This window comes from Lichenostomus cassidix, chromosome 5 (assembly GCF_008360975.1).
Source record: "Lichenostomus cassidix isolate B80296 chromosome 5, HeHo_3.0, whole genome shotgun sequence".
NCBI lineage: Eukaryota > Metazoa > Chordata > Aves > Passeriformes > Meliphagidae > Lichenostomus > Lichenostomus cassidix.
This window is the reverse complement of record NC_139486.1, coordinates 59,996,344-60,021,249: the sequence shown is the minus strand read 5'-3', so window position 1 is coordinate 60,021,249 and position 24,906 is coordinate 59,996,344. Positions and strand designations below refer to the sequence as shown.

Sequence of the window (24,906 nt, the reverse complement as noted above, 5' to 3'; positions counted from 1 at the left end):
GGGAAAAAGATCAGTACAACCTGGATTTTGGCTCAAGCTGCTGTGCAGAGTTGCTGTTCAGCTCCTCCTGAGAATGGCCAGGGTCAGGATGGAGGTGCTGAAGGGCTTCCTTGGACATTGATGCTGCGGAACCAGAGGATGGCCTCATTCTGCAGAACAGCAGCATAACCCCCTGATTTCTGCACAATAAAATGGTCCAAGCACCTGGTGATGTGAATTTCCTTATTTCAAGCTCTTTTTTGGTCACAGGCACCAGAATTCTGTGGAATTCACCATCATCACTGCACTTTACTCAGAATTATTTAATTCTGGAATGAAAGAATGTGACAAATTCCCACTTAAAGGGCAAGGGAATGTTGCTGTCCCTCCCCCAGCTCTGCAGCCCTACCTGGGGTCAGTTTGGTCTCTTCCCATGAGCAGGGAATACAGGGCTGGCTCTGTCAGACAGACGGGGAAGGATGCTCCTTGAGATCCTTACCTTTCTCCTGCCATCTAGAGGCCCCAGCCCCACAGAGATTTGGGAAATTGCTGCCCTCCCATACAGGATATGTCCCCAGGACTTAACCTGTCACACTCTGCCCAGGCAAGAGATCCCCTAAAACCCCATGAAACTCATCTGCTGAGCCAAAGGAGATGGAGTTTATTCCCTGAGGCTGAGGCAATGAGGGTCATTCAGAGGGAATACAGGAACAGGACTGAGCTCAGAGCCATGTGCCCACATGGTCCCATATTTGTGGGTGTCTTTGAGGTGACACATCTCCAGGTGCCTCACGTCCAGCAGTGCCTCACAGAGCTGTCGCCTCCACCACAGCAGTGTCCCCAGGGCCATGGCTGCCCTCCTCACTCCTGGCTTTCTCCTCAAACACCCTCTGCAGAGCGAGTTTGATGGAGCACAGACAGTGCTGCTGGCAGCTCCCCACCAGCACATAAATCACAGGGTTGAGGCTGCTGTTCAGCAAGGCCAGCAGCAAGGAGGTGTTTCCGGGGAATAAAGGGCTAGAATTAGGAAGATTGAGGAAAACCACGACACTGAAAGGGATGCCACAGATGAAGACGAGCAGGACGTTGAGCAGGATGGCGCTGGGAGCCACAGCGGAGTTTGAGGAACAGGAGCAGGTTGGAAACCAACATCATGAGGGAAAAAACCACGGCAATGGTGAGGGCTACACCTGCAAGGATGGTCACAGAGTCTTCAGTAAAGGTGTAGGTGACATAGAGGGAGGACACAAAAACCCCCATGAGAACCCAGAGGGACCCACTGATGACACCCGAGAGGTGCCGGGGGCGGTGGCAGCGATACCAGATGGGGCAGAGGATGGAGACACAGCGCTCCACGCTGAGGGCTGTCAGCAGCCCCAGGCCACTCAGGTCAAACAGGTGGCATGCGAACCCAAGGACATACACAAAATACCAATAGTGTGCAATAGAATGTAACAAAGACGTGCAAAATATTGCTATGGTCAGAAAAGCCAGAAAAAACAGGGAGAACAGGAGGAGCAGGGAGAAGTCAGCTACAGCCAGATTTAGGATGTAGACAGTGAAAGGGTTCTGCTTCATGTGGAAGCCCAGGAACCACACGACCATCCCATTCCCCACCAGCCCACAGAGGGAAATCCCCAGACCGACCCCAGAAATGGCAATCCTTGTATATGGAATGCCCAAGCATACACGTGTCAGAAATTCCTCCCAGTCCAGATCTCGATAAATTGTATCATTCAAGGTGAAGTTTGTTGTGCTGGTCTCCTCCATGGTGGATGATCCTGTTCCCAGTGGCATGCTTCTCCTTCTTCCACCACCTTCTAGGGGGACATGGGGAACCAGAGGGAAATAAGGGCCATCAGCATTCCCAGCACTTCCCATCTGCTCTCACACTCCACAGCCACGAAACCCCACCCTGCTCCAACCCATCCAGGGAGGCATCACCCACTGCTCCATCCCTGGACTCCTACCTCCAAGTAGGAACAGCTCTGTCACAGGAACCCCAGGGGAAAAGGATCTGGTGGTGGCTGCTGGGACCACAGGCTCTGCTTCAGCCTCATCCCTCGTGCCTGGTGTGCAGCCCTTAGCCCAGAGATCACATCCCATGGTCAGAGCCTCCCCTCACAATCTCACCACATCAGTGACAGCTTCCCCTCACATGTCCCAGGGACAGAGATCTTGTCAGGAGGAGGTGGCCACGTCACCCCCTTCCTCTCCTCCTGCCATTCTCTGCTCTTGTCCCACCATGTGAGGGGCTTCTGGCTTTCCCTGTGTGGTGGTGGATGGTGGGTATCCATCAACACAGGAGGGGACATATAACATTCCCAGGATGGCAGAGAGGTGAGAGAGATGAGCCAGAGACCTCCAAGAGTGAGAAATCCCTGATGTGCAGACCTGCAACAGCACAAGTTGCTCAGTGCCTCTAGTGACATGTATCTGGCACTCAAAGACTTCTCCCAACTTCCTTCTGGGACACACTTCCAGGAGTTGCACCTTTCTCCATCTCCCTCTCAGGGATGGACCTTGAACTTGTGTTCTCTCCTTGTTTCAAGTCTTCCTCTAGCTCCAAATCCTGCAGCTCCAGGCTGGACACCCTGGAGGGACCATGGACCTTGTGCATTAACAAGGGTATCTTTGGAGCACATCAGTCTGGGGGATGACAAGCACAGGATACAACTCCAGAGGAGATGGAAAATGCATGAAAGAAGGGCAGAAAACAAGCAACAAAATGCCAGTCCCTGTGCTGTGAAAGGCTGAGATTGTGTGGCAGGAACCACTTGGAGATAAGAGCACACTGGCAGCACCATGTACCCCACAAACCTAATCTCAGAGGAGACACATGCTCAGCAGGGGAAATTGGGCTGCTGATTGTGGTTAGATGGGATGTGATGAGAGGCTGTGGGCAAAGCCCTCGTGCACTCCTGTGTCTGGGCACTGGTGATTTCCCACAGCAAGTGGACACAAGGCCAGTGCTTGTCCTCATGGCTGCTGCTCAGGGGCTCTGTTGGCACCCAAGGGGCAGGGACTGGGTTCACAATGAGGTCTGGAATTTCTGAGGGGTTCACAAAACCCTGTAGAAGCTGAAATGACCATAGTGGAGCAGGCTTTCCATGGACAGGATCTTCCCTCACCAGAGGAGTATTTTGCCTCAAGGTTCACAGCATCTGAAGGGACATAATATTATCTGTGCTGTGCTCTCCTTCTTCATTGTCTTAAACCCAGTAAATGGTGTTTAAAATTATAGAACTTGAGTGTCTGAATTAATAGGATCATAGCAGATCAGCAGCTCCTCATGAAGAACTGGGGGGAGGAGAGGAAGGGGGTGATGTGGCCACCTCCTCCTGACAAGATCTCTGTCCCTGGGACATGTGAGGGGAAGCTGTCACTGATGTGGTGAGATTGTGAGGGGAAGCTCTGACCATGGGATGTGATCTCTGGGCTAAGGGCTGCACACCAGGCACGAGGGATGAGGCTGAAGCAGAGCCTGTGGTCCCAGCAGCCATCCCCAAATCCTTTTCCCCTGGGGCTCCTGTGACAGAGCTGTTCCTACAGGAGGTAGGAGTCCAGGGATGGAGTAGTGGGTGATACCTCCTTTCTAGGGACAGGACTGGACAGGGTGGGAGTTTGTCCTGGGCACTGCAGGGATGGGGGTTCTTCCTGGGGCTGGTGTGGGGCTGTGTGAGCAGATGGGAAGTGCTGGGAATACTGATGGCCCTTATTTCCCTCTGGTTCCTCATCTCTCCCTAGGAAGTGGTGGGAAAAAGAGAAGACAATCACTGGGAACAGGATCATTCACCATGGAGGAGACCAGCACAACAAACTTCACCCTGAATGGATCTGTGGACTTGGAGGAATATCTCCCAGATCAATGCTTGAGCTTTCCCTACACACTGATTGCTCTTGCAGGGGTCTGTCTGGGGATTTCCCTCTGTGGGCTGGTGGGGAATGGGATGGTTGTGTGGTTCCTGGGCTTCCACATGAAGCAGAACCCTTTCACAGTCTACACCCTAAATCTGGCTGTAGGTGACTTCTCCCTGCTCCTCCTATTCTCCCTGCTTATCTTGGCTTTTCTGACCTTAGCAGCATTTTGCACATCTTTGATTCATCTTGCTCCTCTCTACATAGATTTTGTATTTGCAGTGGAACTCCTGTACCACCTGTTTGACCTGAGCAGCCTGGGGCTGCTGACAGCCCTCAGCATGGAGCGCTGTGTCTCCATCCTCTGCCCCATCTGGTACCAAAGCCATCGCCCCTGGCACCTCTCGGGTGTCATCAGTGAGTCCCTCTGGGTTCTCACTGGGGTTTTGGTGTCCTCCCTCTACCTCACCTTTACTGAAGACTCAGGGACAGTCCTTGCAGGTGTAGCCCTTGTGATTTCCCTGATTCTGTCCATAGTGATGTTGGTTTCCAGCCTGTTCCTGTTCCTCAAGCTCTGCTGTGGCTCCCAGAGGTGGCAGCCAGGGAAGCCCTGTGTCACCATCCTGCTCAATGTCCTGCTCTTCTTTGCCTTCAGCATCCCTTTCTGCTTGGAGGTTCTCCTCAACCTTTCTGATTCTGTCGAGTTATTCCCAGAAAACTCCTCCTGGCTGCTGGCATTGCTGAACAGCAGCCTCAACCCTGTGATTTATGTGCTGGTGGGGAGCTGCCAGCAGCACTTTCTGTGCTCCATCAAACTCGCTCTGCAGACAGTCTTTGAGGAGGAAAGCAGGAGTGAGGAGGGGAGCCACAGCCCTGGGGACACTGCTGGGTTGGAGGTGACAGCTCTGTGAGGCACTGCTGGACACGTGGCACCTGGAGATGTGTCAGAGACAGCCAGAAGTATGGGGACATGAGGCCACATGGCTCTGAGCCAGAGCAGCCTGGCCCAGCCCTGTTCTCTGGCTGTACTCCCCATGCAATGACCCTCTGTGTTGGTTTTGCTTGGCCCAGTTTTTGTTAGTAGGGGTGCCACAAAGATGGCTCCTGTGAGAAGCTTCTGGAAGCTTTCACCATGTCCAGCAGAGCCAATCTCTAATGGCTCTGAAGATGACATATATGCTGCTGGCCAAGCCTGTGCCAGTTAGAGATGGTGGGTACTCCTCTGTGATAACATATTGGAGGAGAAATCAAAGCAAATGTGCATGCAGTTGTTTCTAGCCAGGGAAGGAGGAAGAGGAGGTGACAACATGTGAGGGAAACAACATGGAGACACCAAGGGCAGTGCAGAAGGTGAGGGAGGAGGTGCTCCAGGCACCAGAGGCAAGTTTCCTCTGTAGGCTGTGGTGAAGACCATGGTGAAGCAGGATGTCACCCTGCAGCCCATGGGGTCCAACAGGGATGCAGAAATCCACCCACAGCCCGTGAAGGAAGTGCCCCATGCCAGAGAGGGTGGGTGCCTGGAGGAGGCTGTGATCCAGTGGAAGTCCTGTTGGGGAGATAGAGAGCCCTTGATTCCAGGCTGGAGCAGCCTGTCCTTGGAGGAGTGCAGCCCGTGGATGAGGGAGCCACAGCACAGCAGTTTGGGAGGACTGACTGCCCGTGGGAGGAGCTCACATTGCAGCAGGATTGTCTGTGCTGCTGCTGCTCCTGAGTTTGGAGCTGCACTGGAGGAGTTCACAGAGATCTCTCTCCTGTGGAAGAGACCCCATGGCAATGCAGGGAAGGACCTCTGTCCCTGAGCAGTTGAAGATCCTGGGGATGAGCTGACCCAAAGCCCCACACCCTGCCCTCCCTGCACTGTTGGTGGGAAGGAGGGAGGGGGTGAGAGGAAAAACAGTGTCTTTAAGGGTTTCTTTTACTTCTCATTATCCTCCTTTGACTCTGTTAGTAATAAATTCACTTTGCAACTTTAAGTGGAGCCTGTTTTTCCCTTGAAGTGTTTTCTCACTGTCCTTTATTTTCACTCATGAACGCTTAACTAATTTTTTTTTCCTCCCCTCTTCCCGGATGTGGCAGGGGAGAGAACAAGCAAGCAGCTGCCATAGGTGCCTGGCATTCAGTGAGGCTGAAACCATGGCTGACACTCAGGAGGATGTGGATGCACAGAAATTAGTCTGAGTTAAGTGATATTTAGATATTAGATAAGAAACAAGTTTTAATGACTATGTATGGTTATAATGGATAAAGCCCCTGCTGTGAAGTCTCACCTCAGACACAGAACAAAGAGAGATCCTCTGTGTGTCCTGTGCAGGTAAAGAATTCCTGCTTCCTAATGCTTCCCAATGCTTCCCATTGTGTCAGAAAGTTTATTCCAGACCCTTTTGGTATCGCTCCCCATTCCTATTTCCACCCCAATGCCCATCCCATCCCATCCAGCAGCTTTCCTGGCCTCTCCCTGGCTCTGAGCACAACCTGCAGCTCTGCTGCTCTCCAGTGAGGACATTTGGGATTGGCAGCATCCACACCCTTCCTGACCCCTCCTGACCCCTCTGACACACCCAGACTCCCCCCGGGGCCACCTTCCCCCTGACAGCCCCACTGCTGCCCTGCTCCAGCCGGGACCAGGGAGATCTTTGCTGTGCCACTCAGAGAGCAGCTGGGAAGGGAATGCTGAGCCCCTGGGCCATCCTGCCCATGCCGGCTGTGCCGCTGCCATCCCAGCTCTGGGCACTCGGGATCATGTTTGCTGCAGGGAGCACAAGCCATGCCTGTGTCCCCTCCCTCCCTCCCTCCCTCCACCCCCATTCCCGGCTGGCAGCAGGAGCCAGAGGAAGGCAGCAAGCGCTGGCAGACGGGGTGAAGGCAGCTCAGGGTTCAGGATGCTGTTTGTTGATATCAGACTGCAGTGGGATGCAGGAACCAGGTGCCAGGGGGGTTTTTGGGATCACAGCTGTGTTGGGAAATATCCCTTTGGTGAAATAGTGTTTTAGGACCTGGGAGGGAGGAGGAAAGCCATGCTCCAATGTGCTCCCTGCAGAGCATCCCTCCCACCTGCCCCTGCTCGCTTCTCCTGCAGGAATACAGTGTGGGAGGGAGATCCTGTGGGTATTTATTAATCAGGTGACTCAAGGAAACCCTCAGCCTCTGTCCCAGGGTCCCTCAGCAGTGCAGTCGAAGGGATCAACAGGCTCAGACTGCTGTGTCTGTGGTGGTGTCTTTTTTGCAGGCAGAGTTGTCTTCCTGCTCCTCAAAAACCCTCTGGAGAGATTCCCTTAGGGACCCCACGGGGCAGGTCCTCCAACACCTCCCCACCAGGAAGTAGATGAAGGGTTTGCTGGTGCTGTTGATGCAGTTGAGCAGGAAAAAAACCTGGGAGGACACAACAATGTAGCCAAGCTGCTGCAGGAAGTTCCAGATGGTGAGGAGAAATGTGAAGAGCACAACGAGGAAGATAACAATGTCACGCTTGTTGAGTTGCTGCTGCTGGGAGCCACATTTGGCATTAATGAGGTTGATTGATCTGGAAATGATGTCGGGTACAGCAAAGAGGAGCAGGATAATGGTGAACATGGAGATGAGAGCCACCTGACATTGCTCCTGCTTGTGTGATGGACACAGGGAAGTCACTGTGGGAATGACAGTGATGAGAGTGAAGAAAGCCCAGAATTGGACACTGTCCATCTGTTATGATCCAATTATTAAGGTTCTTTAGAAATACCTCTGCCCGAATTAAGGTACAAACGAGACCATATGCCAGTCAATAGTATGAGTTTTATTTGATAGAAAATATGAGAGAGAGAGGGAAGAAAAGAGAGAAAAAGAGAAGTAAGAAAAGAGGTGGGGGGGACAGAAAGAGGGAAAGAGAAAATATCACCATCCGTGGATCCCAACGATGTTGCGTTGATCCTCTCCAGCCGGTCTTCTCGGTGGTGGTGGTCCCCCCCCGAAAAGCACAGAATGCCATGGGTTAATATACACTCAGACCAGGGGCAATGTCCAGGCATGTCCCCCCGGGGGAGGGGGCAGCCTCTAGCAGCAGACTCTGCTTGCATCACCTGCACTGCTGTGGTGCCAGGCCTAGCACTCTGGGGGGTCTGTGATGGATTGTGACTCCCCCTCAGCTGCCTCTCACGTGAAAGTCCCATGGATGTAGCCAGTGAGGCTGGGGGTTCCACAGCTGGGCCAGTCTGTGTAAACCTGGCTTCTGTGAGCTGTGCTCTGCCCCCACCCCAAACTCAGCCAGGGATGATTCTCAGCACAGCTGGTGGCTTTGGCCTTTGTGTATGCATACCTTTCCCTCAGCTTGAGATGATTGAACAATAGGTTTCCCTTTATCTAATCTCAGCAGTTTGACTCAGTCCAAAGTCCCAGTCAGGTATCTTCAGGGAGGTTTCTTTGATTGTAGCTTCTTTATACACTTTTTGTTATAATGAGCAAAACTTTATATCAATGTTTGAGGCATGAACTATTTCAGTCTCTGACAGCCACCCCGTGACTCAAACATTGTAATAAATGTCTCTTTTTTAGCAATCTTCTTTAGCCTATGGGTTGTCCACGGAGGTGATGAAAAAAAAGATAATGGGAGAAAAGATAGAAATAGTAGAAGCAATAACATGAGCAATTATACTAATAGGTACAATAGTTCAAAGCATAAATTTAATTGTAATCATCAATTTAATTTTCATTAGTCAGTACCTCCACCCCGCGACCCCAGGAATTAGTGTTTTTAAATGGGTGGTGGGTGTGAGGGGTATTTTTATATTGTATCTCTTAGATGTTAGCTTAATATGTTTGGAAATTGGTTATAGAATTATACAGCTGGTTTTCATTTTTTTTTGGTATAAATGTGGATGGATTTAGCAGGGATGTATCTTTCTTTTTCAATCACATTTACATATAGTTGGTAGAATTTTATAGGTAATATTTCTTTTTTGCTGGATAATTTTATACATCATGAAAATTACTTTTATGATATAAAATTAACATATAAAACATTTTATAAAAATTATTGTTAAGCAATCTTATCTTTACATGAGGGCTATGCTCTGTTTTTTAAGATTCAGATTATAGCACTGTTGTAATTTAGCCTTGAAACAAATTAGAAATTATAGCTTTACAATCAGTGTAATTAAAAAATGAAATTGATTCCTTTTCAAATTTAGTTGTATGATCTTAACTATTTTTTTTTCTTGCATTTTTGAGGTAGAGTTAAAATACTCACTTAGGATATATGGCAGGAGATTTAACAGCCATTGGTTTGAGAGCTGGTAGAAGGCTTTTCTGTATTTTATTTACGTCATTCTATATAACGTTTGTGTTTTGTTAAGGTTTTTTAATTCACTACTTAGTAAATTTGAAAAATTTAGCCAAATTATAATAATTTTAATTTTTCTAAGGCAGAACCGAGATGATTAGTGCATTTTGTATAAATTCTTATACCAACTCTCAGCATTAAATAGGTTGAGACAAATTATGCATCTATAACAACTTTTGCCACATTATTTTTCAGTAAAAAGACAAAATAAGTTGAACAAAAATCAAACATAAGAATATATAAAACATTTTAACTAATGTTTGATCTTTTAGCATGTCACTTGCAATGACAACACGAATAAATTACAAACATTAACAAACTGACAATGCAAGCAATTGTGGTGACATTTTAAATTTTCACTGGCTCTCATGCAGCATCATTTCATGTGTTGGTAGGTTCTTACAAAAGAAAAGTGAAAATGTGGCCCACCAGGCCAATTATTAGAAGGAAACAAAACTTCTTGTTGCTAACACTAAGCGACAGAGTTTACATGAAGAAAAGGTCATCACATTTAGGCATGATTTTGCTGTTTGCAGATTCTCTGCTCTCAAACTCGTTTTCCTTATCTTCAATGCAAGAGTGTTTGACATTCCTGGAAAAGAAAAGAAACAAGCTTCTCCGGCAATACTTTTTTTTGGACATTATTAAATTTAGTGACAAACAATGCCATTGTTTAAAACATTTTGAAGAATTAATCACCTTTTTAGTAACTAAGCATATTTTTAGTAACTAATTGCTTCTTATTCTACTTTTTCTTGCACTAAGTCTAAGCTAGGGTAGACAGGCAAGTAACAAATTAACTAAAGAAAGACAATACAACATTATCTTTCTACTGGCTGCTTGGGATAGGAATTTTCCCCTAAACTTTTTCTACAGCCTCCCAACAGGGGAAGCTGCATGAAAAATACGTAAGCTTGTACAGGGACAATACTATCTTCACAAGGCAGCAGCTTTATAATGGGCTTCAGGGTTAGAACCAATTCTAGTTTTCCACACAAACCACAGACTGGGGGGGGGAGGGTGGTGGGGGGTGTTCCCTAAAAGACAAGAGTTGCAGAAGTGACTTCAGGAGTGAAACCTGTCAATTCTGGCTTTTTACAACAAAATACACACACACACAAAAAACACAAAGTAGGGGCGTGGGTCCCCTCCAAACAGGAGTTTTTAGGCTCCGCACAACACCACGAACAGGAGCTTCACAGCTCCGCACAAAGTAGGGGCGTGGGTCCCCTCCAAACAGGAGTTTTTAGGCTCCGCACAACACCACGAACAGGAGCTTCGCTAGCTCCGCACAAAACACCAAGGTGAGGCTTTTACTACAAACTACAGACAGGAAGGCCTCCCCACGAGACACAAGCAGCAGAATTGGCTTCAGGACTGAAACCTGCCAATTCTGGACTCGCACAACAAAAGACACTAAAGGGAACTAGAACCCCCATATCAGTTTACTATAACTTCTGGCCCCCAGAGATGACACTTTAATTTTCACAATGTACTCAGAGAAAATTGCAGTCAAATTTCTAAGTGTTTAAACAAACTAGAATACGCACAACCCGTTAAAGAAAGTTGGTCTAAGAGAATTGTTATGGATGGAGTCATAACGACTCTTACCACCCTTTAAAAAAAAAGGTAGTGTTTATATTTGTTAGTATATAGTATACTAACATAGTATAGTATAATTAATAATTATTATATAGTATAATTATTATAATTAAATAGTATAAAAGGAAGAACGTGAAATTATTTGATGAGAGAAGACAATAGTATTGTGAAAGGCACTTCGGGTTAGAGAATGTTAATCCTGCCGACTACGCCAATAAAATGTTATGATCCAATTATTAAGGTTCTTTAGAAATACCTCTGCCCGAATTAAGGTACAAACGAGACCATATGCCAGTCAATAGTATGAGTTTTATTTGATAGAAAATATGAGAGAGAGAGGGAAGAAAAGAGAGAAAAAGAGAAGTAAGAAAAGAGGTGGGGGGGACAGAAAGAGGGAAAGAGAAAATATCACCATCCGTGGATCCCAACGATGTTGCGTTGATCCTCTCCAGCCGGTCTCCTTGGTGGTGGTGGTCCCCCCGAAAAGCACAGAATGCCATGGGTTAATATACACTCAGACCAGGGGCAATGTCCAGGCATGTCCCCCCGGGGGAGGGGGCAGCCTCTAGCCGCAGACTCTGCTTGCATCACCTGCACTGCTGTGGTGCCAGGCCTAGCACTCTGGAGGGTCTGTGATGGATTGTGACTCCCCCTCAGCTGCCTCTCACGTGAAAGTCCCATGGATGTAGCCAGTGAGGCTGGGGGTTCCACAGCTGGGCCAGTCTGTGTAAACCTGGCTTCTGTGAGCTGTGCTCTGCCCCCACCCCAAACTCAGCCAGGGATGATCCTCAGCACAGCTGGTGGCTTTGGCCTTTGTGTATGCATACCTTTCCCTCAGCTTGAGATGATTGAACAATAGGTTTCCCTTTATCTAATCTCAGCAGTTTGACTCAGTCCAAAGTCCCAGTCAGGTATCTTCAGGGAGGTTTCTTTGATTGTAGCTTCTTTATACACTTTTTGTTATAATGAGCAAAACTTTATATCAATGTTTGAGGCATGAACTATTTCAGTCTCTGACACCATCACCCACAGCAGGCGCTCTGGAAGGTGGCAGCGGCAGAAGTGCTGGCACAGCTTGGACAGGACCATCCCAATGGTGGTGTCTGTCAGCTGCCACAGCCCCCAGTAGTAGGAGACCACAGACATCTGGAAAAGGAAACTCAGGTACACCCGGGACATGATAGTGGAGCAGGACACATCCTCCACCAGGAAGAGCAGGGCAGAGGGGACTGTGAAGAGGAGGAAGAAGAAGTCGACGACAGCCAGATTAAAGATTCCGATGTTAGGGTCTTTCAGGCTGAGGAGGCAGATGACAGCCCCATTCCCAGCCAGCCCACAGAGGCAGATGAGCAGTGTGGCACTGTGTATGGCCATGCTGCTGACATCTATCTCACATGGATCATCTCCTTCAGTGGGTGAGGCGGGAGGTGGGGTGATGGTGCTCTCCTCCATGGATGGATGCTGGGCAGGCAGTGGGATGAGGCCCCTGGCTGTGGTCAGAGTGGATGGGGAGTCAGTGCTTGGAGAATCCCAGGATGGACCATGCAGCTCCTCAGCAGCTCCCTGCAGCAGGAAGGATTCAGTAGAGAGCAGTGAGATGTGCAGGGGAGGAGGGCAGTGGAAATAGTGGGGTGGGAGAGGGAGGTGGGAGGGTTGGGATGTTTGGCAGGAGAATGATAAAGAACACAGAGAATAAAAATTTTCAGCTTCCCTGAAGCGGTTGAAAGACCAGCTGGACAAAAAGATAAAAGGATGTAAAGGTGTGGACTGAGAAGGATAAACGTGGGTGGAACCAGTGGAGAAAGAGATAAGGAGGCCTCCCGTGCTTTTGGGACAAGTTCTGTAACAGGAAGCAACAGCACATGGCCAAAGGAAAAGTTCAAGGAGGGTCACCTTTAATATTGCAGCATTCAGTGAATACTGCAATCCTGTACAGTGAATACAGTGAATACATTCAGTGATGATTATTTATTTGGAAAGAAATACTTTTTTATGACTTTGAATGATTTTAATGGATAAAACCCCTGTTGTAAAGTCTCCCCACACACAGAAAAAGGAGAGATCCTTCCATATGACCTGCACAGATAAAGAATTCCTGCTTTCTAATGTGTTCCATTGTGTCAAAAAGTTTCTTCCACTTGATTTCAATACCAAGATACAGAAGGGAAGCTCAGGGCAGAGGAGGGAGGAGCTGGGGAGGACACTGCAGTCACTGGGAGAGGGTGGCAGGAACAGAGCAGCTGCTGGAGGAGAGGCAGGTGGGGTAGGGAGGAAGGAAAACATTGCACTGACCTGTTGAGTGTGGGGCAGCAGCAGGCAAAGGGTGTCTGTCCAGATCAGTGGCAGTTCCCAGCATCTCTTGCTCCTTTTGGATCCATATCCTAATGCAGAGCCTCCCAGGTCAGTAACACGAAGGAGAAAGTGCCCAGATCCCCAGGAGGTCCCCACTCCTGTCCTGCTGACTCCTCTCTGTGCCCTGTTGCAGTTTTGCCTACCAAGACTCGGTGGAGTCACAGGGGACTCAGAAACTGCAGTTTTGGCTACATCTGAGTTTTTTGGGGGTTTTTTTTGGTTTGTGCTGCAAAGGAAGTGGCTTTTTAAAAAAGACAGAACTGTGTAAATGGCTTGTCATTTCTTCTTGATTTTCTTCTTGATTAGAAATGCTCCCCTGCAGAATGTCCCATTCTCCAACTGCTGTCCCTTTCCTCTCCCTACAGGTTTCTACCATTGCACATTTCTGTTCCCTGAGGGATCATGGTCCCTCCAGCAGCAGAGGGATGCTGGTGGTGCTGGTGGCACTGGAATGCTGGCAGTGCTGGTGAGGCAGCTGGGTGCTTGTGAGGAACAACTCCCATTCTGGGAAGAGCTCCAGGATCATTGCGAGAGTTCCCCTGGGCCAAAAGGAGCACAGCTGAGCCAAGAATTTCCATTTTTCTCATTCTGCTGTAGGCACACTCTGTCCAAGGAAAGGACAGGAAAGAGTTGCTTGCAGCCAGGTTATCAGCAGTTAGACCCCACATTAATTACTGCCAATCCCCTTAATGATACAATAAAAGTAATTAGAGATCAGATTTTGGAGTGCTGTTATCCCCCTATCAGCCCTTCACCAGAGCTCATCCTCCTCCATCCTGGGAGCACTTGTGGTTGTTTTTACTGATCCCACCCCTTCACCAGCAGCAACACCTTCCACTAGGCCATGTGGCTCCAAACCCCATCCAATCTGGCCTGGAACACTTCCAGGGATCCTGGGGCAGCCACAGCTTCCCTGGACAATCTGTGCCTCAGCACCCTCACAGGGAAGGATTCCTCCATAATATCACATCTGAACCCACCCTCTGTCAGTGAGAAAGCCGTTCCCCCTTGTCCTGTCACTCCAAGCCCTTCTCCAAAGTCCCTCTCCAGCTCTCCTGGAGCCCCTTTAGCTCGTGGATCATGAACTGTTTGCACTGGAAAGGATTGGCCCAGTGAGGGGATGTGAGATTCAATAGCTGGGGACACAAACACAGTGTCAGTGATGAAGAGAGGAGGCAGTTCTGCTCCCAGGGTCTCCACACACACCAGATTCCAGCAGGAGCATCCCAGCTCCCAGACACATGTCAGTCTGGATGGGAATCATCTCATTTCAGCTTTCTAGGAATTCTGTGGAATTCATTGTAGGTTGCTGTCTGACTCCCAAGGGAGTGTAGAAGATGAGTCAAATGAAACCACTAACTTTCTAATGGTTAAAGCAAAGTGAGCAGCATTGATTCACCTCTTATCACAAAAAATTACATTTCTGCAATATTAAATCATCCCTCTGCTGTATGCCTGTGCTCCAGCTCACACACAGCATTCCATTATTGCATGAATCCTCTTGGAAACTGCATGGTGAAAGTCAAATACCATTGAAGTTGTGGTATACAAGTAGCAAGGCAATATTTGAACCAGGAAACAAATTTTGTAGTGCAGGGTCCTAGGGATTCACCCCAGGAATGAGAGGGGCCAAGTTCAGGCAGTTCAAAAGACAAGATTTCAGGACTGGGATTGCTTTAAAACAAAAGAGGAACCTGACACAGAGACAAACTGCTTTCCCACAGGTCTCATTGCTGAGGCTCTCTCCTGTTACTCATTTCCTGGACAAAGTCAAGAGCAGATTAGAAGCAGAGCTCTGATCCCAGCAAAGGCTCTGAAATAGTTCCCTGTTTGTGAGAGCCCTGGAGAACATGATCCAGCAGGGACAAAAGGGGGCCTGGGACAGACCCCTCACTGGACACTGCCCAGGCTCACCCAGCAGGCTTCTCTCCCCTTTCCCAAGTGAGCATTCCAGGGAAGCTCTTGAAGATCCTGACCCAGGGACAGCAGCTGGTGTGTGTGAGGCAATGTGAACCCACAGTGTGTCTGCTCCAGTGAAATTCTCCAGGCTGAGAAAGGAAAGGTGAGACTCTTCTCTTTCAATGTAATCAGTGTCCCCCTCATTGAGGTGGGAGCTGCTGACTGATTTTGGTGGGGGAATTTCAGTCTGTAGGGTATTAAAGCTCTAAATATTGTGGGGAAAGGGAGAGGGGGAATACTGAAGTGAGTGTCCTGCTGAAGGAATCCAGGAGCTCAGTGATATCAACTGACACATGACAATACAGGTCAGACTCAGCCCAAAGACCCTCACCCTGATATCTCCACAGGCAATCATTTCCTTCACCAACTCTTTTCCTCCTCCAGTTCTGTGCCATCCAAAGCCAGGAAGGAGGTATCTCCCTGGCTTTTGTGCCAGGCAGTCATACCCATCTCCCACATCCTGCTAACAATCTGCCCTGTCCCTTGCCTCTCCCTGTGCTGCTCCACATGGAAGCTGGGGGTGGGAAAAGATGGGAAAAGCCACGTGTGAGGGACAGCAGTGTTGGTAAGGTGTGTGTGTTTGTCACCCCTCCAGCTGTGTGAGGGGAAGGAGAAGCAGCAGAGGTGTCACAATGAGCACATTGTCCCCTGCCACAGAGACAGCCAGCCCTGCCTGCTGGAGCCAGCCCGGTGGGAAAGTCTCCAACGGGAGCTGGAATGAGGACAAGCACTCCAACTGGACCCAGTGTGACAACAGCCACTCGAGCAGAGTCCCTGTCACGCTGCTCCTGTGCCTGTGTGGAATGGTGGGGAACGGGGCTGTCCTCTGGCTCCTCGGCTTCCACACCCGCAGGAACCCCATCACCATCTGCATCCTCAGCCTGGCCATCGCTGACTTCACCTTCCTGCTCTTCCTCACCATTGCCCTGGGGATATTTTATGGCCCAGAGAGCTTCTGCCACCAGCTGGGCTCACGGGGTGTGACAGCCGGGCTGAACATCACCATCCTCTTCTCTTTCACTGCCCGGCTCTACTCTCTGACAGCTCTCAGTGCTGGGACAGCTCTCTTTGTCCTCCCTGTGTCCTGCTGGCCCTGCCACTGCTCCCAGCGCTTCCCAGTGCTCCTGTGTGCTCTGCTCTGGCTCCTCTCCTTCCTGCTCACTGTCACCCCCTGTTTCTGCCCTTTGGTGCTGGTGGCCTTGGTGCTGAGCTACCTCTTCTCAGTGCTCACCCTGATTTGTTCTGCTCTAGCCCTGCTGGCCAGGCTCCTGTGCTGCTCATGGAAACAGCCCCCACGGAAGCTCTGTGCCCTGGTCCTGCTGCCTGTCACCTTCTTTCCCTTCTTCACCGCTGATTTTGGGCTCTGGCTCTTGCTGAGAGCCTTTGACCCCTCTGTCTTTGCCCTCAGCACCTCTGTCCTGCTCGCCTGTGCCAACAGCAGTGCCCACCCTCTGATTTACTTCCTGGCTGGGAGCTGTGCAAAGGAATTCACCCTCTCTGTTAGAGTTGCCTTCCAGAGGGCTTTTGAGGATGTGCCAGAGTCCCGGAATAGGGACAACACAGTGGAATCGTCATAAAGTGGAATCCTCATGAAATAAAATCACTGTGAAATAGAATCATAAAACATCCTGAGTTTGAAGGGACTCATGAGGATCACAGAGTTCAGCTCCTGCACCTGCTCCCTGGCCATCCCAACAATCCCTCCCTGCTCCTGAGAGTGCTGTCCAAATGCTCCTGGAGCTCTGTCAGGCTGGTGCTGTGTGCAGCAGGGGAACTCCTGCCTGGGGTGGATTCTGGATGATGTGAGGAATCATCATGGGAAGGTTTGGGTCAGAAGGAACCTTACAGATCATCACATTCTGACCCTTTCTCCATGGGCAGGGTGTCAGAGACTGAAATAGTTCATGCCTCAAACATTGATATAAAGTTTTGCTCATTATAACAAAAAGTGTATAAAGAAGCTACAATCAAAGAAACCTCCCTGAAGATACCTGACTGGGACTTTGGACTGAGTCAAACTGCTGAGATTAGATAAAGGGAAACCCTATTGTTCAGTCATCTCAAGCTGAGGGAAAGGTATGCATACACAAAGGCCAAAGCCACCAGCTGTGCTGAGAATCATCCCTGGCTGAGTTTGGAGTGAGGGCAGAGCACAGCTCACAGAAGCCTGGTTGACACAAACTGGCCCAGCTGTGGAACCCCCAGCCTCACTGGCTACATCCATGGGACTTTCACGTGAGAGGCAGCTGAGGGGGAGTCACAATCCATCAAAGACCCCCCAGAGTGCTAGGCCTGGCACCACAGGAGTGCAGGTGATGGAAGCAGAGTCTGCTGCTAGAGGTTGCCCCTCCCCTGGGGGGACATGCCTGGACATTGCCCCTGGCCTGAGTGTATATTAACCCATGGCATCCTGTGCTTTTGGGGGGACCACCACCACCAAGGAGACCAGCTGGAGAGGATCAACGCAACACCGTTGGGATCCACGGATGGTGATATTTTCTCTTTCCCTCTTTCTGTCCCCCCCACCTCTTTTCTTGCTTCTCTTTTTCTCTCTTTTCTTCTCTCTCTCTCTCTCTCATATTTTCTATCAAATAAAACTCAAAATATTGACTGGCATATGGTCTCGTTTGTACCTTAATTCGGGCAGAGGTATTTCTAAAGAACCTTAATAATTGGATCATAACACAGGGACACCTTTGAAAGATTTTGTTTTCAAGTCTTTGCTTTGAATCTTTCCTTTTCCACAGGTCTGAGCTTTCTCAGCCTCAGAAATGAGCTTCCTACCATGTGGAATATTAAAATTGAGTCACCAAGAATCAGACATTCTGCAAATGGATTTTCTTGGTGTGGTTGCTTAAAACCAGCATGCAGGTGGATAACAAATCTTGGCACAGCAGTGCAGAACAATTCCTGAGTCATTCCTTTCCATCTCCAGCAGGTCCTGACACATGGGAAGACTGAGGTGTGGAAAATTCACACTGAGCCCTGTTGCCCAGACAAGTGGGCAGGTGTTTGGGATTGCCTCTGGAAGGCTTTTCCCAAAATGCACACTGAGTTTGGGGCTGTGGGCTGTCTTGTGGGCTGTCAGGACAAGGGGCTGGAGCTGGAACTGCCTCTGCTGGGTTCTCCCATTTTCTCTGGGCTGTCTGGATGGTTTTAGCTCCACTCATGTTGCAACTGTGACTTGAGGTTTGGCTCCACTTGAGGTGCATCTGAGGGAAGCTGTGGCTGCCCCTGGATCCCTGGAAGTTTTCCAGGACATGTTGGATGGAGCTCGGAGCAACATACTTTAGTGCAATAGCAATGTACTCTAGTCCCTGCCTGTGGCATGGGGTCAGAAGAGGATGGTCTTTAAAGTCCCTTCCAACCCAAACCATTCTACATTTCCATGGAAAACAAGAAGCTCAGGTAGAGAGTGGCCTGGGTGACACTGGAGACAAGGAAGGTGCTTGGAGCTAGAAAAATACATGGAAGGATCATGATCCTTCTGCACTTGCCTTGGGAGAAACTCCCTTCATGATGGGAGTCCTTTCCTGGACAAGAGGTTGTACCTCAGAAAGTTTCTACTTTCCAATGGACATGAAAATGGGAGACAGGGAGAGAAAATCCCTCTCAGATGTGGAAGTTGCTCTGTTCTGTTAATCATTAACAACTCTGTTAATCAATGCTTCTTAGATGTTTAACCTCACGTGTGTCAATGTGGTGGTTTTGATTGGCCCAAAACATCAGGAAAGTATTTTTAACATCTAGGTGAAATTTGGACCCCTCAGAAGCTGTTGTGGTAGGCCTGGGGATGTGTCTGAGGGGTGGGGAGTGACACAGAGATGGCTCCTGTGTGTCCTGAGTGCAAGTTCTGCAAGTTTTTATATCAAGTCCAGCAGAGCCAATCTCTGATGGCTCTGAAGGTGATGGACATGCTGCTGGCCAAGTTTGGGCCAATTGGAGGTGCTGGTTACACCTCTGTGAAAACATATTTAAGAAGAAATCAAAACAAGGCAGGCACACACTTCTTTCACTTCTTTGTAGTTGGAGGAGGAGGAGGTGGAAGTGAAAATATGTGAGGGAGAACAGCATGGAGACATGAAGGTCAGTGAAGAAGGTGGAGGAGGAGGTGTTCCCGGTGCTGGAGCTGAAAACTCTCTGCTAGCTGTGCTGAAGGCCATGGGGGGAGCAGGAGGTTCCCCTGCAGCCCATGGAGTCCACAGGAGTGCAGAAATCCACCCACAGCCCACTCCACAGGAGCAGGTGGATGCCTGGACAGGGCAGTGATCCAGTTTGGAGTCTCAAAAGAGTTAAAGCTACAGAGGCCTTTTCAAGGAAGAGAAAGGCCTTGCTCCTGGCATGGAAGCAGCCTGGCCTCAGCTTGGCAGAGTCTGCACAGCACTCTATGGACAAAGAGACTCATGTTGCAGCAGAATTCGGGCGGGATGTTGCTCATGAGATTGGACCCACGCCAAAGAAGTTCCCAGAGGACTGTCTCTTGTGGGAGGAACCCCTGGCTAAGTAGAGAACCCCTCTCCCTGATTGGACTGACCAGAGAACAAACCCCTCTCAACCTGCCCCCTGTCTGTGTTGTGGGCTTGGAAAGAGGGAAAGGGGGGTGAGCAGAGAGACTGCTTCTTAAGAGGGAGGGGGTGAGAGCAGAAAAACTGCCTGATGAGAAGGAGAAATAAGTATAGATAAAGAGTATTCGTAGTAGAAAAACTGTGGTGATGAATAGATGTATGGACCTGCTCTGTGGACTGAAAAAAATACCCCCCCACTCCCTGCCCCCCCACCCAGGTCTGGTGGTTATAAAAGAGGAAAGGGGGTGAATACTATAGATTCTTTAGGGGGGGGGAGTGAACAAAAACTGTATGAAAAGTTTATTTTTGCCTTGCATTTATCCTCCAACTCTATTAGGTAATTAAATCACTGTTTGTAACTTTAAGCTTGGAGCCTGCTTGCCCTTTTTCTTTTTCTGTGCATCCTCCTGCCAACCAGTGTCCTATCTCATTTGACTCATGAGATTGGTGTGTATTTTTTATAGTTTTCTTTTTGTAGCAAGAGAGAGTCGAGGTGCCTGGCGTTTAGTCAGGGCTAAACCTTGACACTCTCCAAAGCATGACTCACCACCCAAGGCTTTCACTCTCCCTTCCCTTTCCAGAAGCAGTGGCACGTTGTCTTCCCCTGGATTTAAGGCAGTGGGAAAAGGAGGGACAACTTCCCCTGAGCAAGAGATGTGTCTGCTGCCCAGATCTCTCCCAGGAGGAATGAGGAGCTCTTGGCACTGTCAACATCATCCCAAGCATTGCAGGAATGTGCCTTAGGAAGAGCTCTGGTGTGAGACAGGTACCTGCCCTCCTCACACAAGACAGAGGCTTTAGAGTGGGAAAAACTAAGGAAACGAGCAATTTTTGGACACTGTTCACCAGGGATGAGCTCTGCAGTGAATGGATGTTGTTTATTCAACACATTTTGGGGTCAGAGTTACCATGTTGGAAACAAACAAAATGAATAAATCCAGATCTAATTATGGGGTGGTAACAATGTGAAAAAGACCAGTACAACCTGGATTTTGGCTCAAGCTGCTGTGCAGAGTTGCTGATCAGCTCCTCCTGAGAATGGCCCGGTTCAGGATGGAGGTGCTGAAGGGCTTCCTTGGACATTGATGCTGGGGAACCAGAGGATGGCCTCATTTTGCAGAACAGCAGCATAACCCCCTGATTTCTGCACAATAAAATGGTCCAAGCACCTGGTGATGTGAATTTCCTTATTTCAAGCTCTTTATTGGTCACAGGCACCAGAATTCAGTGGAATTCACCATCGTCCCTGCACTTTACTCAGAATGATTTAATTATGGAATGAAAGAATGTGACAAATTCCCACTTAATGGGCAAGGGAATGTTGCTGTCCCTCCCCCAGCTTGGCAGCCCTACCTTGGGTCAGTTTGGTCTCTTCCCATGAGCAGGGAATACAGGGCTGGCTCTGTCAGACAGACGGGGAAGGATGCTCCTTGAGATCCTTACCTTTCTCCTGCCATCTAGAGGCCCCAGCCCCACAGAGATTTGGGAAATTGCTGCCCTCCCATACAGGATATGTCCCCAGGACTTAACCTGTCACACTCTGCCCAGGCAAGAGATCCCTCAAAACCCCATGAAACTCATCTGCTGAGCCAAAGGAGATGGAGTTTATTCCCTGAGGCAATGAGGGTCATTCAGAGGGAATACAGGAACAGGACTGAGCTCAGAGCCATGTGCCCACATGGTCCCATATTTGTGGGTGTCTTTGAGGTGACACATCTCCAGGTGCCTCACGTCCAGCAGTGCCTCACAGAGCTGTCTCCTCCACCACAGCAGTGTCCCCGGGGCCATGGCTGCCCTCCTCACTCCTGGCTTTCACCTCAAACACCCTCCGCAGGGCGACTTTGACGGAGCGCTGGAAGCGACGCTGCCGCCAGCTCCCCACCAGCACATAAATCACAGGGTTGAGGCTGCTGTTCAGCAAGGCCAGCAGAAAGGAGGTGTTTTCGGAGAATAAAGGGCTAGAAAAAGGAAGAGAGAGGAGAACCTCCAAGCAGAAAGGGATGCCACAGGCGAAGAAGAGCAGGACGTTGAGCAGGATGGCGACAAAGAGCCTCTCTGGGTGTCTCCTCTGGGAGCCACAGCAGAGCTTGAGGAACAGGAGCAGGTTGGAAACCAACATCATGAGGGAAAAAGCCACGGAAATGGTGAGGGCTACACCTGCAAGGATGGTCACAGAGTCTTTAGTAAAGGTGTGGGTGACATAGAAGGAGGACACAAAAACCCCAGTGAGAACCCAGAGGGACCCACTGACGATACCCGAGAGGTGCCGGGGGCGGTGGCAGCGATACCAGATGGGGCAGAGGATGGAGACACAGCGCTCCATGCTGAGGGCTGTCAGCAGCCCCAGGCTGCTCAGGCAAAACAGGTAGCATGGGAACCCAAGGACAATCACAAAATACAAATAGTGTCCAATAAAACGAAACAAAGATGTGCAAAATATTGCTAAGGTCAGAAAACCCAGTATAAGCAGGGAGAACAGGAGGAGCAGGCAGAAGTCAGCTACAGCCAGATTTAGGATGTAGACAGTGAAAGGGTTCTGCTTCATGTGGAAGCCCAGGAGCCACACAACCATCCCATTCCCCACCAGCCCACAGAGGGAAATCCCCAGACAGACCCCGAAAAAGGCAATCTTTGCATATCTAATGCCCAAGCATACACGTGTCACAATTTCCTCCCAGTCCAGATCCCCAAAAGTTGTATCATTAAAGGTGAGGTTTGTTGTGCTGGTCTCCTCCATGGTGGATGATCCTGTTCCCAGTGGCAGCCTTCTCCTTCTTCCACCACCTTCTAGGGAGAGATGGGGAACCAGAAGGAAATAAGGGCCATCAGCATTCCCAGCACTTCCCATCTGCTCACACAGCCCCACACCAGCCCCAGGAAGAACCCCCACCCCTGCAGTGCCCAGGACAAACTCCCACTCTGTCCAGTCCTGTCCCTAGAAAGGAGGCATAACCCACTTCTCCATCCCTGGACTCTTACCTCCAAGTAGGAACAGCTCTGTCACAGGAGCCCCAGGGGAAAAGGATCTGGTGGTGGCTGCTGGGACCACAGGCTCTGCTTCAGCCTCATCCCTTGTGCCTGGTGTGCAGCCCTTAGCCCAGAGATCACATCCCATGGTCAGAGCCTCCCCTCACAATCTCACCACATCAGTGACAGCTTCCCCTCACATGTCCCAGGGACAGAGATCTTGTCAGGAGGAGGTGGCCATGTCACCCCCTTCCTCTCTTCCTGCCATTCTCTGCTGTTGTCCCACCATGTGAGGGGCTTCTGGCTTTCCCTGTGTGGTGGTGGATGGTGGGTATCCATCAACACAGGAGGGGACATATAACATTCCCAGGATGGCAGAGAGGTGAGAGAGATGAGCCAGAGACCTCCAAGAGTGAGAAATCCCTGATGTGCAGACCTGCAACAGCACAAGTTGCTCAGTGCCTCTAGTGACATGTATCTGGCGCTCAAACACTTCTCCCAACTTCCTTCTGGGAGACACTTCCAGGAGTTGCACCTTTCTCCATCTCCCTCTCAGGGATGGACCTTGAACTTGTATTCTCTCCTTGTTTCAAGTCTTCCTCTAGCTCCAAATCCTGCAGCTCCAGGCTGGACACCCTGGAGAGACCATGGACCTTGTGCATCAACAAGGGTATCTTTGGAGCACATCAGTCTGGGGGATGACAAGCACAGGATACAGCTCCAGAGGAGATGGAAAATGCATGAAAGAAGGGCAGAAAACAAGCAACAAAATGCCAGTCCCTGTGCTGTGAAAGGCTGAGGTTGTGTGGCAGGAACCACTTGGAGATAAGAGCACACTGGCAGCACCATGTACCCCACAAACCTAATCTCAGAGGAGACACATGCTCAGCAGGGGTAATTGGGCTGCTGATTGTGGTTAGATGGGATGTGATGAGAGGCTGTGGGCAAAGCCCTCGTGCACTCCTGTGTCTGGGCACTGGTGATTTCCCACAGCAAGTGGACACAAGGCCAGTGCTTGTCCTCATGGCTGCTGCTCAGGGGCTCTGTTGGCACCCAAGGGCTGGGGATTGGGTTCACAATGAGGTCTGGCATTTCTGAGGGGTTCACAAAACCCTGTAGAAGCTGAAATGACCATAGTGGAGCAGGCTTTCCATGGACAGGATCTTCCCTCACCAGAGGAGTATTTTGCCTCAAGGTTCACAGCATCTGAATGGACATAATATTATCTGTGCTGTACTCTCCTTCTTCATTGGTTTAGACCCAGAAAATGGTGTTTAAAATTATAGAATTTCAGTGGCTGAATTAATAGGATCATAGCAGATCAGCAGCTCCTCATGAAGAACTGGGGGGAGGAGTGGAAGGGGGCGATGAAGCCACCTCCTCCTGACAAGATCTCTGTCCCTGGGACATGTGAGGGGAAGCTGTCACTGATGTGGTGAGATTGTGAGGGGAAGCTCTGACCATGGGATGTGATCTCTGGGCTAAGGGCTGCACACCAGGCATGAGGGATGAGGCTGAAGTAGAGCCTGTGGTCCCAGCAGCCACCACCAGATCCTTTTCCCGTGGGGTTCCTATGACAGAACTGTTCCTACTGGAGGGAGGAGTCCGGGGATGGAGTAGTGACAGATTTTTCCTTCCCTGGGCCTGGGCACTGCAGGGGTGAAGGTTCTTCCTGGGGCTGTGTGAGCAGATGGGAAGTGCTGGGAATGCTGATGGCCCTTATTTCCCTCTGGTTCCTCATCTCTCCCTAGGAAGTGGTGGAAAAGGAGAAGACAACCACTGGGAACAGGATCATTCACCATGGAGGAGAACAGCACAACAAACCTCACCCTGAATGAATCTGTGGACTTGGAGGAATATCTCCCAGATCAATGCTTGAGCTTTCCCTACACACTGATTGCTTTAGAAGGGGTCTGTCTGGGGATTTCCCTCTGTGGGATGGTGGGGAATGGGATGGTTGTGTGGTTCCTGGGCTTCCACATGAAGCAGAACCCTTTCACTGTCTACACCCTAAATCTGGCTGTAGCTGACTTCTCCCTGCTCCTCCTGTTCTCCCTGCTTATCTTGGCTTTTCTGACCTTAGCAGCATTTTGCACATCTTTGATTTATCTTGCTCCTGCCTACATAGATTTTGTATTTGCAGTGGAACTCCTGTGCCACCTGTTTGACCTGAGCAGCCTGGGGCTGCTGACAGCCCTCAGCCTGGAGCGTTGTGTCTCCATCCTCTGCCCCATCTGGTATCGCTGCCACCGCCCCCAGCACCTCTCGGGTGTCATCAGTGGGTCCCTCTGGCTTCTCACTGGGGTTTTG

At 49.8% G+C, this 24,906-nt stretch overlaps 2 protein-coding genes across 2 annotated transcripts; one reads left to right on the top strand and one right to left on the bottom strand.

Moving 5' to 3' along the window:
* Positions 1 to 15,557: 15,557 nt before the first annotated feature.
* On the top strand, positions 15,558 to 16,641 carry LOC146436889 (mas-related G-protein coupled receptor member X2-like). The gene has a single exon (XM_085063957.1). The coding sequence runs from the start codon at positions 15,697 to 15,699 to the stop codon at positions 16,639 to 16,641; it is 945 nt and encodes a 314-aa protein (XP_084920083.1). The 5' UTR covers positions 15,558 to 15,696.
* Positions 16,642 to 21,373: 4,732 nt separating this feature from the next.
* LOC146436888 (mas-related G-protein coupled receptor member A2B-like) lies at positions 21,374 to 22,418 on the bottom strand. The gene has a single exon (XM_085063956.1). It carries the CDS (start codon positions 22,364 to 22,366, stop codon positions 21,374 to 21,376), a length of 993 nt encoding a protein of 330 aa, XP_084920082.1. The 5' UTR covers positions 22,367 to 22,418.
* Positions 22,419 to 24,906: the final 2,488 nt, after the last annotated feature.